General features: G+C 43.9%; 1 protein-coding gene across 2 annotated transcripts; it reads right to left on the bottom strand.

The window, feature by feature from the left end:
* Positions 1–35: 35 nt before the first annotated feature.
* wdr45 (WD repeat domain 45) lies at positions 36–3380 on the bottom strand. 2 transcript variants are annotated; one of them, XM_036968023.1, is made up of 11 exons: positions 3228–3380; positions 2875–2994; positions 2676–2750; positions 2487–2591; positions 2063–2168; positions 1800–1894; positions 1627–1706; positions 1187–1395; positions 994–1095; positions 596–741; positions 36–393 (listed from the first exon to the last, which is right to left on the bottom strand). In XM_036968023.1, exons 2-11 carry the CDS (start codon positions 2921–2923, stop codon positions 284–286), a joined length of 1077 nt encoding a protein of 358 aa, XP_036823918.1. In that variant the 5' UTR covers positions 2924–2994; positions 3228–3380; the 3' UTR covers positions 36–283. The 2 variants fall into 2 exon arrangements, with proteins under 2 accessions (XP_036823918.1, XP_036823917.1); XM_036968022.1 differs by having other exon boundaries at positions 2487–2750.
* Between the last annotated feature and the right edge of the window lie 11245 nt (positions 3381–14625).

The following is a 14625-nucleotide window of genomic DNA, read 5'->3' as shown; positions in this document are numbered from 1 at the left end:
ATTAACTCAAAAGGGGACCACAGACAAGCCAGCAGTCATCGTAAAAATGTTTTTAATCTTCATACATTTTTAAATACACTTGGTTACAATAAGAACACGAGGCAATCGCGTTAAACAGACCCTTTTCACACACCTGTATTTTGTTCTGTACAACATCTGCTTCACCTCTGTCTGATTCTTAATCCAACCTACCATTATCACATTTATCACCAGGTCTCTTCTCTTCTCCCCTGCCCTCCCCCCCCTCTCTCTCCCGCTCTCCTTCTTCCCTCTCTCCATCCTCTTAGAAGTCGTCATCATCACAGATGTCCAGGTAAACGTCAAAGGCTTCTCGGTTACAGTTACCATCAGGGGTGAACACGTATTTATGGAACGTCCCGTCAACACAGATAGCTAGAAAAGGGAGGAATGCAGAGGAAAAAAAACATATTTAAAACTATTATTACAATTTTACACGACACAGCTTTATTGTATAAATTAAATAAATATATTGTTAATACCCACAGTACAATGAATGTTCCAACTACATGTAGGACAATAACTATATTGATTGATAGATATGAAACATTGCTGTCTAGTTGCTTAGAGGACTGACCGATGACAGAGTTGACATTTTTAGAGGTGTTCTTCCCAAACGCACAGATACAGGCACACTCTGCCGGAACGGTGAAACTGGCCAATGACCACTGGCTGTCCACATACTGACCAATCACTGGGCCCACCTTCCCCACACGAGCCAATCTGTAGAGAGGGGAAGAGTGGTGATAGTGGCATAAACAAGCCATGAACAGTAAATTGTCAAATTTGGAATTGAGGTACGCACAAACACTAGCCTGGTTGCCAGTCTTTTTAGCTAAAATTCCACTTCTTGTATTCCATGTCATCTGTCATTGGCATATGACACGGAGTACAAGGATTGGAATATTAGCTCAAATGGAATGCTAAACCAGACAATGAAACTCTCTCTCAAACACACACATGCGTGCATCTTACGCTGAGCGTCTGTTGAGTTTAGTATCTTTGAGAGCAAAGATGTGAACAGTGCCCTTGTCACTGGAGGCACACAGGAACGAAGAGTCATGACTGAAGTTGATGCTGGTAAGAGAGCGCAAGAAAGGGAAGTGATGAGACACTTAGCATCACTTCCACCCCCCCCCCCCCCCTTCCTCTCTCTCCACCCCAGTACCAGTAGAGTGTAGCAGGGTCTGTTCCTCTGCGCAGCTCCACTAGTTTGTCTCTGGTGGTAGTATCAAACAGTCTGATGAGGGTACCCTTGCGGGAGGCCGAGGCCGCGACGCTGCCAGGCTGGTTGAGCGCCAGGCAGGCGATCTCACTCTGGTGGGCGTTGATGGTAAAGGGGGCAGACGATGTGCCAGGCTTGGTGTTGGAAAGGTCCTGGAGCGGAGAGAGGGAGAGAGTTCAACACTGACTGACTGGGACCTCATGGGTAATGTGAAAAATTATCAGCACACACAGAGCAGTTTCGAAAGGGCAGATAGTCTTCAACACTAGGAATCCATCAGTTGATGGAATGACATGTGAAGGTGTGCTTTATGAACAGCTTATAAACCAACATAGTTAGTATAGTACCATGCAATACACTTTTAAATGAAATGGATGAATTACCACAAGCTGTAGACTTCCACACTTATGTCCAGGGAAGACCAGCAGCTGTTTCTCCAGACTGGGGCACAGGTCACACAGTCCTGACAGAGAGAGAGAGGGGAGAGGGGGGTATCTACACGTCTATCAGATAAACATAACCAGGAGCGTGTGCGTATATGTGTGTGTGTTTGTACCTTTAGGGTTGTCTCTGGTGTCAAACTCAAACAGTTTCACAGGGTTGTCAGGGAAACTGTAGACATAGATCCTGTTCTTTAACACAATGATGATCCTGAGAGAGAGAGAGAGAGAGAGAGAGAGAAAGCGAGTAAGCGAGGGGAGGGGTTGGAGTGTGAGAAAGCAGAGGGAGAAAAGGGTTAGTAAAACAACACACTACAGGGTGCTCTATGGAAAGTTGGGGCTTGTTCAGAAGAATGTTACTAAACATATAGTAACTCACTTGTCGTGTCTCATGCGTACGGCCAGAACAGGCTTGGTAAAGGTAAACTCCAGCACTAGCTTGTCCTTGGGGTCCCTCCCCTCCCGAGCATCATCCCAGATCAACACTAGGATTTTAAAAAATACATTCGGTTTTGAATGAAATGAAAACAATACATTGGAATCATTATCAAACATGTTCTAAAATCTAAATACAATCAGTCCCAGTCACTGCCATAATTTAAACTGAGACCCAGCAATTTGACATTGCCATGACCTGCACTGCAGACATTGAGATGAGCGCAGTGCAGGAATTTGCTCTCACAGTCATACGGAGTATCTGCGCATGTGTAAAGTTTATCTCCGCTCTTCAACACCCTTAGTAGTTTGGAAAATCAAGTCTAATCAGTAATTCAATCAAATATGTGGTCCGCTCATCCACTCACCTGAGATCTCAGAGAACTTGGGGTTGACTCCACCTCCTACTACAGCCAGCAGGTTGGAGCGATGCAGCATTGAACACTGGGCCACACTACCCACCTGCTCATGGTCTGACACACACAAGCACAGGATGATCACACACACAGTATGCGAACACACAGATCGCTCGTACCACAGGTCTGAATTCCACTCACCAAGGTGCCCCTTCTCTATAAGAGGCTCCACATTGTAGATCCTGACACCGGTTTCCATGGCACAACAGAAACAACCTGGGGAGGGAGGGGTAGGTACACTGATCAATGTACACTGTCTGAAACAAGAGTAGGACTGACACAAGTAATGTACTCTACAGATCTCTGTCTGGCTTCACAGAGTAGGCTACTCTAGTCTTACTCTGGTCCTGGTTGAACTGTAGACTGTTGACTCCTCTCGGTTGGGCCATGTTGGAGGAGTGACGTTAGGCTGATGTTACCAGGTAGATATAGCTTAGAAGAAAACCCAGGGCTAGGCACCCTGATTGAAACAAAAGAGAAAGAGAAAGGAAACATCACCGACCACGGTTTAGAAGCGGCACCGTCAACGTGTTTTTTTTTCCCCCAAGCGAAAATAAGTTAGCTAGCCTGGTAAACAAACCCAGCCAGTGAAGAACTCAAGCAAATTTGGCTATCTCTATCTGCTGCAGTTATTTTTCATCGTAACAGCTGTATCATGTTATTGAACAACGAATATGCTGTTTAAAAGCTTACCATGAAGCGAGGGCAGAACACGAGTTAAAGATTAAAAGCGCTCAACACTGTTAAAATGTCTCCAACAAAGCTACACTGTGACGAAATGTTTTGTTGTTATTTTTCCTGCAGATGACGATGGTCGCGTGTTTCCGGTTTCTGACTTCGTGTCTCCGCGCCACAAACGAATCATACCGCCACCTAGCGTGCTGAAGTAAAATAGAACTGTAGGTAAATGGTTGCAACCCGAATTGTGTGTGTGTGTGTGTGTGTGTGTGTGTGTGTGTGTGTGTGTGTGTGTGTGTAGGCTCAAGCTTAGGCTCGTCTGCTCAGAGTATACTAAAGAACAGCGTGTAGAAGGACGGAGTATACTAAAGAACAGTGCGTGGAAGGATGACGGTGTTGCAATTGTGGTGGGGATCACAATGCTGAGTTCCTGGAGTGCCCTGTGAAGGAGATTGAGGTGGCAAAAGTTAGAGCGACCAATCTAATGTCAGAGGCGAAGGCGATTAAAAGAATTGAGAAAACAAGTGATGCTAGTGAAGATATGATAGTGGAAGCACCACAGGCTGTAGTACATGTTTGCTGCCAGTCAAAATATACCCTGTGTGTTAAAAAGGTGAATTTTGTGGCACTCATTGCCACAGTTATAAACTGTACGGCTCAAGTCTCAAAAAAGTCTAAGAAACTGAAAATTGGGGCTGCGGCAGAAAAGTTTTTGGAACTTAAGGATTTTAAATCTGAAGACTTGCAAGGGGTACTGGCGCTGGAAAACGGCCCACCCTCCCAAGCTCCCCTTGAGCCTGTGTAGGGATTTTTTTATCAGTAAAGTTGTTTGATATTTTATTATTTTATGTAGTTTGTTCAGTTTCTCGGGGAAATCCTGTTTCCATCCCGTACAGTAGGTGGCAGGAAGTACATTAAAATGTGCAATCGTCAATATATCATAGAAGAAGAGGAAGCTCTGGTTGACAGGCATTGTGGAGAGAGAAGTGTGAAGACACAATGGCGAAACAATGGCATTAACTACAAACCATTGTCTCCTGAGTACAAATCAAGTAAACTTACTTATGAATCTAATTGCTCTCTTGAGAACTTTGAGAATTTCAAAAATGGAGTCGTTCGGCAGTAGTGATTGCTCTGAAGTTGAGCCTGACCTGGATGAGGTACTTGTGGCGACAGGTGTGGAGGAGACTTCCAAGTCTTGCCCTGATGATCAAACCAGAGACGATTTTGGACCGCAGGGACCCACTGGGCACAAACTGATTGATCAACGTTGTTTCAACCTAATTTGTCAACTTATTGTGACATGGAATCTGCAGTGCCTTCAGAAAGTATTCACACTCCTTGACCTTTTCCACATTTTGTTACGTTACAGCTTTTAAAATTGATTAAATTGTTTCCCCCCCCCCCCCCTCATCAATCTACACACAATAACCCATAATGACGAAGCAAAAACAGATTTGTTGACATTTTTGCACAAAAAAAAACGGAAATATCACATTTTAAATAAGTATTCAGACCCTTTACTCAGTAATTGGTTGAAGCACCCTTGGCAGAGATAACAGCCTCGGGTCTTCTTGGGTATGACGCTACAAGCTTGACACATCTGTATTTGTGGAGTTTCTCCCATTCTTCTCTGCAGATCCTCTCAAACTCTGTCAGGTTGGATGGGCAGCGTCGGTGCACAGCTATTTTCAGGCCTCTCCAGAGATGTTAGATCAGGTTCAAGTCTGGGCTCTGGCTGAACCACTCAAGGACATTCAGAGACTTGTCCCGAAGCCACTCCTGCATTGTCTAAGTTGTGTGCTTAGGGTTGTTGTCCTGTTGGAAGGTGAACCTTCGCCCCAGTCTGAGGTCCTGAGTGCTCTGGAGCAGGTTTTCATCAAGGATCTTTCTGTACTTTGCTCCGTTCATCTTTCCCTCACTCCTGACTAGTCTCCTAGTCCCTGAAAAATATCCCCACAGCATGATGCTACCACCACGCTTCACCATAGGGATGGTGCCAGGTTTCCTCCAGACGTGATGCTTGGCATTCAGGCCAAAGAGTTCAATCTGGGTTTCATCAGACCAGAGAATCCTGTTTCATGAGTCCTTTAGGTGCTTTATGGCAAACTACAAGCAGTCTGTCATGTGCCTTTTACTGAGGAGTGGCTTCCGCCTGGCCACTCTACCATAAAGGCCTGATTGGTGGAGTGCTGCAGAGATAGTTGTCCTTCTGGAAGGTTCTTCCATCTCCACAGAATTCTGGAGCTCTGTCAGAGTGACCATCGGGTTCTTGGTCACCTCCCTGACCAAGGCCCTTCTCCCCTGATTGCTCAGTTTCCCCGGGCGGCCAAATCTAGGAAGAGTCTTGGTGGTTCCAAACTTCTTCCATTTAAGAATGATGGAAGCCACTGTGTTCTTGCGGACGATCAATTCTGCAAAAATGTTTTGGTACCCTTCCCCAGATCTGTGCCTCGACACAATCCTGTCTCGGAGCTCTACGGACAATTCCTTCGACCTCATGGCTTGGTTTTTGCTCTGACATGCACTGTCAACTGTGGGATCTTTATATAGACAGGTGTGTGCCTTTCCAAATCATGTCCAATTAATTACATTTACCACAAGTGGACTCCAATCAAGTTGAAGAAACGTGCACGCAAGTGGGGGCGCTGGATGTTCCCCAATGCTGGAAGGGGGACCCCGAGTGAAAAATGACCAAAATATGTGTGTTATAGAGCTAAATGAGATATGCCTGCAGGTAGTTCCTGCCTGATCCTGTCATGTGACAAATGGAGATTTGGGCAAAAGTCTGTTCTCTCCGCGACTCCTCCATCCTCTCTCCTCCTTTACCCGGTAAGTGAAGAGTGTCAAGCGGTCTAGGAGAGTCTGATCCCCTCCCCGATTACCTTCTTCGACAAAGCATGCACAAAGACTATTCTCACGGCAGGTAGCGTGGAGGTGTTTTAAAATACGCCACACCCCCTTTGAATCAGCTGTTGTTTTCTCAATGGAGAAGAGCAGGCACACGTTTAAAAACATACGCTGTTGTCTGCCACAACTAGCTACATTTGTTTTGATCACTTTACACATTTATTTGGGGATTCCAACCCCTGCAAACGTAATTTGTCTGATGACGTGCGAGCGGAGAAGGAGAGTATTTATTTCTACGTTTCCTCTCCTTCGCCTCCGCTCCTCGGTTACCTTTTGACCTTTTTCACAAAGAGGCAAGGAGAGGACGGTAGAAAGGAAAAGAGCAAAACCATTTTGGATTCTCCCAGTGGAGAAGTGGAGGAGGAAAGGAATAGTTACGTGTCCCTTGAAGTTCCCTTCCTATCCTTCACTCCCTCACTCTCTCCTGTTATGATGACCCACTGAGAAAGGGAAGCAATAGACCACACAGATCAAAGACACACACACACACCAGTCAGGTAGCTCAAGATCCACTTCGAACTCTGCTGTCTGTTCAGGTACCCAGGAAGTCGGGAGATGCTTTCAGCACCGGCCAATAGGGGCAACAGTGAGTGCTATTACCATCAAGCAGGCTTGGGTTTTGCTAGTGTGTTGTGGACAGGGGCGGCTCCAAGGGTCTTGTGTTGAATCCTAGTGACAGGCACTAGTTTTATTTTGTTTTGTTTTAACCCTATCCGAAACCTTGACCCTATTCAGAATTATTACCGAAACCGAACCAACCGCAATTGGTGCAGCAGTCTAAGGCACTGCATCTCAGTGCTAGAGGTGTCACTACAGACACCATGGTTCGAATCCAGGCTGTTTTTCAACCGGCTGTGATTGGGAGTCCCATAGGGCGTCGCACAATTGGTCCAGCGTGGTCTGGGTTTGGCCGGTGTAGGCCGTCTTTATAAAGAAGAACTGACTTGAGATCATGTTACACACACTTATGAATTAGAGAAGTGTCTACTACAGGGATCTATAGCCTTAGATACGGGTGATTCCTCATGAAGCAATGATTATTTTTTATTTCCGCAAAATTGTATCCACAGAAGGGTCGTTTTGGAGGAAGGATTGTTGTCTTAAAGCATAATTCAGAAATCATTAATTGAAGTTGTAACATTTGTGCCAGTATATGGAAATATTAGCCAAATATAAAATAGTATTTTCAATATTCATGTTTATATTTTTCAATACTAATATATTAATGTAAGAAAATCTTTATCGAATTCCAAATACTACAGAGCACACACAGATGAAACATTATGGAGTCTTAAAGGTCTAGGTAAGACTAAAATGTCAACAATGTTCCAACAATCCTTCCTCCGAAGGACCCGTCTATAGATTACTTTTTGTGAAAATCCACAAATGTTCCTTTTTTTGTTCTAGTCTCGTGAGGAATCATCCATAGGCCCGAAGTTGATATTGTTAATCTTTGCCTTCATAGCTTAACATTCCACCAAATCCACATCGGTGCAACACGGTCAGTCATGGTGAATTAACAAGTTAACAAATCACTGAGTTAGGGCCAAATCCCTGCTGCATATCTCCTCGTTTCAAAAAGCCTATCTCCTCGTTTCATAACGCCTCTGTCTTTATGGCTGCCATCAAATCAAAACAGCTTCAATGTGAGGTTTTCATAATGCACTAGAAGATACACACACACATACTGAGCTGGTCGTGGCATTGACGGAATCCAATCCAAATGAGATTCTAGTTTTATTGCTCTGCTGCTGTTTTGTCTTGCTTTTGAAAACCTTCTCAACCAATTCGGCAATGAAAAGTTGACTGTTGTGGTGTGTGTGTGCGGTATTTACAATAAGCCCCATAAACAGCACCACAGGCAGCAGTGGCCATATTAAAAAGGTGAAACTAACATTGGCATGCAGTGTGCCTAGATCTGTGAGAATATACTGTACAGTCTAGTAATTACAGCTAATTTGATGACAAAGCAAAGCCTCAGGAACAATACACCCAGCCAAGTGTGTGTCGTACGCAGTCCCTTCTGTTCCCTAGCTGTGCCCACAGTGTGAGGGATATAAGGTGGGCGGTATGTAAATGAACTGCTTGCCTCCTCTCTGCCTAGTATTAATGTACTGCAGTTCCACTGCAATGTGTCAAATAGCTACTGTACCATTTTGCTAATATGGTTGCCTGCTGTACCTCCTTACACATTATAAGAGATCAACTTTAGAGAGATGCACTTGCAATTCCAACAGCTGTAGGTAATTAATTTAGAAGACAGCCATCTGAGACCAGGTCAGTTTGAATCTCATCTAGTTTAATGTATTCCTTTGCAGGTTCTCCTCTTGTATTCTCCCCTACCGGTCTGAGGCTGTGTTACCCCCTCAGGAGGGAGGGGGGGAGAGAATAAGAGAACAGCAAGTGTTCATGGTGCTCATTATGAGAATGAAAACAGGTTTGTACATCAGCGATATAAAATGAGATGTCATTACTGTTCTGGGGTTGTCTTGGACTCAATATCTGGTTAACGTAGCCACGTCTAGTCCTCTGGGGGTGTGAACCAAGGTTCATTAGAATCCCGGAACCACAAACAGACATTCAATTTATGGTTCTTTTTATTATTATTTATGAAAGAGGGAAAAAAAGTGGTTACAGGATAAAAGCAATGCAGAACAAGGACAGGCCCGTGCACACTCACACCACATACACGCTAGAGTCCACAATTGTTTGGGGTGTAACGTTCACGTTTTTTGTGAAGAATCAACAACAAGTGGGACACAATCATGAAGTGGAACGACATTTATTGGATATTTCAAACTTTTTTAACAAATCAAAAACTGAAAAATTGGGCGTGCAAAATTATTCAGCCCCTTTACTTTCAGTGCAGCAAACTCTCTCCAGAAGTTCAGTGAGGATCTCTGAATGATCCAATGTTGACCTAAATGACTAATGATGATAAATACAATCCACCTGTGTGTAATCAAGTCTCCGTATAAATGCACCTGCACTGTGATAGTCTCAGAGGTCCGTTAAAAGCGCAGAGAGCATCATGAAGAACAAGGAACACACCAGGCAGGTCCGAGATACTGTTGTGAAGAAGTTTAAAGCCGGATTTGGATACAAAAAGATTTCCCAAGCTTTAAACATCCCAAGGAGCACTGTGGAAGCGATAATATTGAAATGGAAGGAGTATCAGACCACTGCAAATCTACCAAGACCTGGCCGTCCCTCTAAACTTTCAGCTCATACAAGGAGAAGACTGATCAGAGATGCAGCCAAGAGGCCCATGATCACTCTGGATGAACTGCAGAGATCTACAGCTGAGGTGGGAGACTCTGTCCATAGGACAACAATCAGTCGTATATTGCACAAATCTGGCCTTTATGGAAGAGTGGCAAGAAGAAAGCCATTTCTTAAAGAGATCCATAACAAGTGTCGTTTAAAGTTTGCCACAAGCCACCTGGGAGACACACCAAACATGTGGAAGAAGGTGCTCTGGTCAGATGAAACCAAAATTGAACTTTTTGGCAACAATGCAAAACGTTATGTTTGGCGTAAAAGCAACACAGCTGAACACACCATCCCCACTGTCAAACATGGTGGTGGTAGCATCATGGTTTGGGCCTGCTTTTCTTCAGCAGGGACAGGGAAGATGGTTAAAATTGATGGGAAGATGGATGGAGCCAAATACAGGACCATTCTGGAAGAAAACCTGATGGAGTCTGCAAAAGACCTGAGACTGGGACGGAGATTTGTCTTCCAACAAGACAACGATCCAAAACATAAAGCAAAATCTACAATGGAATGGTTCAAAAATTAACATATCCAGGTGTTAGAATGGCCAAGTCAAAGTCCAGACCTGAATCCAATCGAGAATCTGTGGAAAGAACTGAAAACTGCTGTTCACAAATGCTCTCCATCCAACCTCACTGAGCTCGAGCTGTTTTGTAAGGAGGAATGGGAAAAAATGTCAGTCTCTCGATGTGCAAAACTGATAGACATACCCCAAGCGACTTACAGCTGTAATCGCAGCAAAAGGTGGCGCTACAAAGTATTAACTTAAGGGGGCTGAATAATTTTGCACGCCCAATTTTTCAGTTTTTGATTTGTTAAAAAAGTTTGAAATATCCAATAAATGTCGTTCCACTTCATGATTGTGTCCCACTTGTTGTTGATTCTTCACAAAAAAAGACAGTTGTATATCTTTATGTTTGAAGCCTGAAATGTGGCAAAAGGTCGCAAAGTTCAAGGGGGCCGAATACTTTCGCAAGGCACTGTAGCTCATGATGCACTGCATCTGCTTCTAGCTCCATGACTCTCTGAAAGAGACAAGACAAAACAAATGTAGCACAGTACAAAACGACAGGGATCAGTCAATACGATGTAGCACCATACACTTCCAGATCCAGTACCAACGATAGGATAGTATAGCTTACCTGCACATATTCATATCTCAGTTGTTTTACACGGTCTGAGTTTTTTTTCTAAAGGGACTCCGTACAGCTGCTTCATCCTAATTCTATTGTGTTTCAGTAGATGAGACAGTGCAGAGAGACTCACTCTGTCAACGTTTTAGAATATGGTGTTATCTACCATTATGTGGTCCTGCAGTTCTCCGAGTCGTTATTTGCAATGATCGTATTTACAATGTGAGTCTCCTGCTCTGGGGTGATCAGTCAACCTCTTCCAACAGGTTTTCTTGCAGTTCTGTGAAAACATTTGAATGGTTTTAGTGATCGATCATTATGAAAGTACAGTACATATTACTGTACCAGTAAGACTACAGCACTTACAGTTACTTACGGTTCTCATTTCAAAATATCCGGATGATACCTGCAACAGTATAGTGGCTAAGATGTGGTTGAACCCGTTGCCCAGCCTCCCTCATGCTCATCCCATGCTTGACAACATGGTCAACCACAGTCGCTCTGAATTAATCAGTTATTGTGTTCCTGACTCCCCTTCCTCTTCCCCGTCCTCTCCTTTACCCCTGTCCTACTTCACCTCTTCCTTCTCTGCCTCCTCCTTCTTCATCTCCTCATCCTCCCCCTCTAGTTCTCACCCCTCTTACTCTCTGTCCAATATTGGCCTCCATTGTTGTCCAAACCAAATGTTTACCTGTGGCCTATTTATAGTGCTCAAGCTCTGATTTGTAAGTGAACTCATTATCTGAAAGTCTTTTCATGTGTCAATGTGGAAAGACAAGTGGCGAAATAGCGTAGCAACGTAGAGGCCCATGTTTACGGTTTTGCTAGAAGTGTGCTATCAAATTGCAAACTGACTGTAAAGCAGTGAGTTGTGTTTACAGTTTTGCAAAAAAAGTGAGTTCTAAAAATTCCAGCCCGAGTGTAAAGCAGAGATCGTGCATTCAGTTTGGCACACCTGGCAAACGCATTGGCGACAAGTGTTAATGGTTTCAGAGATAGTGCTTCAAGAATCACCGCTAGTGTTTCAGCACTCAGGAAAAAAAACTGTAATTATATTCCAAATAAAGCACACGAGGGGAGAAAGATGAAGGGCTAAAAAGAGCCAGAGGCACACGTGACACGTGTGCTGCCATAACCATGCTGTAGAGGGCGCTGTAGACTCATGTGGAGAGCTGCGCTGGAGGGACAGGTACTCACTCCACTGTCGGTTGGAGACTGGGAGATTACATCACATCATACATAATACTATTTTCGATAATAATCATGCTATCAAATGACCCGTTTATAAAGAGGGAGTGAGAGGGCAGTCCCACAAGAGGAGCGAGAGAGAAACAGAAATAATCAGAGACAGAAAACTCCAGCCTGCCTCAGCCAGCACATCGAAACAAGGCTAAAACCGCGGCTCCTCTTTCCACATAACAACCACTCGGTAGCCCTCACTGAGCAGCCTGAATGTACAAATTGGTCCACGGGGAATACAAGTTTATAGCCGACTGCATGCATTCAATTTGGACGGTAATATTAAAAGACTCAATATCACCATCTGCCGGCCTTTGGGCAAAAGGCTGATGGTGCTCTGGGACCAGTGGAGCCTGCTGGGGGAGGACAGCTCATAATAATGTCTGGAACGGCACAAATGGAATAGCATCAAACTATGTGTTTGATGTTTTTGATACCATTCCACTCATTCCGCTCCAGCCATTACAACAAGCCCTTCTCGCAGACCTTCTGTGCCCGAGACTGATGCTCATGATATAATGATACAAACTACTCTTTCTCTCTCTCTCTCTCTAGCTATTCCTCTCCCGCCCTCTCTCTTTCTGTTTCTCTCTTTCTTTTCCCTGCTTTCTCTCTCTCTCGCTCTCCCTTTCCCACCCTCTCTCTTTCTGTTTCTTTTTCTTTTCCCTGCTTTCTCTCTTCTCTCTCTTTCTCGCTATAACTACATAATGAGGGAGAGTAGGGGTCACAAGGTGTTGTTCCTCGAAAGAGGTTAAAGTAATTTGTTTGTGTTAATGTTTCTGTGGTTGTCCAAGAAAGTTGTTTGGTTTTCCGAGAAAACTAAGCACCTTCTAAGGGTTGCTGATTGAGTTTAATTTTCCGGAGGGTCTCCTCCACTTTGTGTCTGTCTGTGGATAATGCTAATGAACAGATACAATGTGCCCACATGATGATCCTGTTAATTAACAGTGTCTGCTGTAATTATGCTTCATTAGAATAACTGCAGTTATTCAGATGAAGGATTGTCGCAGGGGCCACTCATTGGATGCTTCCCAAATGCAGGGACCAGGGCTCTGGTCAAAAGTAGTGCACTATATAGGGAACAGGGTGCCATTTGGGACGCATCCATACGCTCACCGTTTGTTTGCCTGTAAGAGAGAGTGAGGTTGTCACACTCAACAATCAGTTCTGTGTTTCCCTCCTCTGGTTCAGTCATCACACTCATCACCACAATTAAAGGTCTGTGATTAAAATGTTTTCCTGGAATTGAATGGAATCTAAAACATGCCTCCCGTCCCCCTGTGTGTCTGAGTACATTTGTACCAGAAAGGAGGGTAATTAGTGTGTGTGTGTGTGTGTTTGAATGCATGTGTGTGTGCGTAATTATAGCTTGTGGGATGCTAGCACCACGCAGTTCAGAGTAGAGGGCGTTGATATTGCATTTTGGGAACCGTGACTATAAATGAGCAAACAACACAGAGCGGAGGTGAGGTGGGCTCTTGGCTTCACAGAGCGAGACACAGAGAGAGAGAGAGAGAGAGAGAGAGGGGGGGGTGAGAGAGAGAGGTGGAGGAGGAAGTCTTGAGCTGGGAGACGGTGCAGGGCAGATCAATACGTTTAATGTGGATGGGATCCAGTTTAATGAGGATAATTCTGTACAGATCTGTGTGAAGAAGCTGGAGCAGATACACCACTGGCCAAGCAAGGGAGAGAAGTTAAGGCCCTGACACGTACGCATGCTCATGTACACACGCGCACTCATTCACCCACTACCGGCAAAGCAGAGAGAGGGGCCAAGAGAACAAATCAATGGGAACAAGAGAAAAGTGTGGAGGAGATAAACAATGGTCAAGTTGGAAACCGCGTTTGCTGTTTGTTTTCTGTTTCATGTATTTATTTATATATTTATGAATACATAAATATAGAGAGTTCCTCTGTCCAGTGTCTGTGTTCTTTTGCCCATCTTAATCTTTTATTTTTATTGGCCAGTCTGAGATATGGCTCTTTATTTGCAACTCTACCTAGAAGGCCAGCATCCCGGAGTCGCCTTCTTCACTGTTGACGTTGAGACTGGTGTTTTGCAGGTACTATTTAACGAAGCTGCTAGTTGAGGACTTGTGAGGCGTCTGTTTCTCAAACTAGACACTCTAATGTACTTGTCCTCTTGCTCAGTTGTGCACCGGGGCCTCCCACTTTCTATTCTGGTTAGAGCCAGTTTGCGCTGTTCTGTGAAGGGAGTAGTGCACAGCGTTATACGTTATAAGATCTTCAGTTTCAACTAGTCTAATGAAGGCCAATTGTATTGCTTCTTTAATCAGGACAACAGTTTTCAGCTGTGCTAACATAATTGAAAAAGGGTTTTCTAATGAACAATTAGCCTTTTAAAATGATAAAGTTGGATTAGCTAACACAACATGCCATTGGAACACAGGAGTGATGGTTGCTGATATTGGGCCTCTGTACGTCTATATAGATATTCCTTTAAAAATCAGTAGTTTCCAGCTACAATAGTCATTTACAACATGAACAATGTCTACACTGTATTTCTGATCAATTTTATGTTATTTTAATGGACAAAAAATATTATTTTCTTATAAAAATGAAGACATTTCTAAGTGAACCCAAACTTTTGAACGGTAGTTTATATTCTACTAATTAAACCAGAGAACAACTACGATGAGAACACGAGAATGCAGGCCAGTGCCAGTACCTTATTTAATGTGCAGGGGGACTAACAATTGACTAGTAGTAGGATATACATGTAAACAGGGCTGAGAAGAGACTCGTAGCTGGAATATATAAATACTTATGGTAATATACTAATGGTAAAATCTATATGTAAACAGGAGTAATGGTCACCAGTAGCAGGATAAATA

The sequence above is a fragment of the Oncorhynchus mykiss genome, chromosome Y (genome assembly GCF_013265735.2).
Source record: "Oncorhynchus mykiss isolate Arlee chromosome Y, USDA_OmykA_1.1, whole genome shotgun sequence".
In the NCBI taxonomy this organism is placed as follows: Eukaryota; Metazoa; Chordata; class Actinopteri; order Salmoniformes; family Salmonidae; genus Oncorhynchus; species Oncorhynchus mykiss.
This window is presented reverse-complemented; position numbering and strand designations above follow the sequence as displayed.

Coding starts and splice junctions, on each gene's coding strand:
- wdr45 (XM_036968022.1), bottom strand. CDS start 2,923: ATGGCCCAACCGAGAGGAGTCAACAGTCTACAGTTCAACCAGGACCAG. Junction 1,707..1,799: donor CACCAGAGACAACCCTAAAG/GTACAAACACAC, acceptor TCTCTCTGTCAG/GACTGTGTGACCTGTGCCCC. Junction 1,096..1,186: donor GACCCTGCTACACTCTACTG/GTACTGGGGTGG, acceptor CTCTCTTACCAG/CATCAACTTCAGTCATGACT.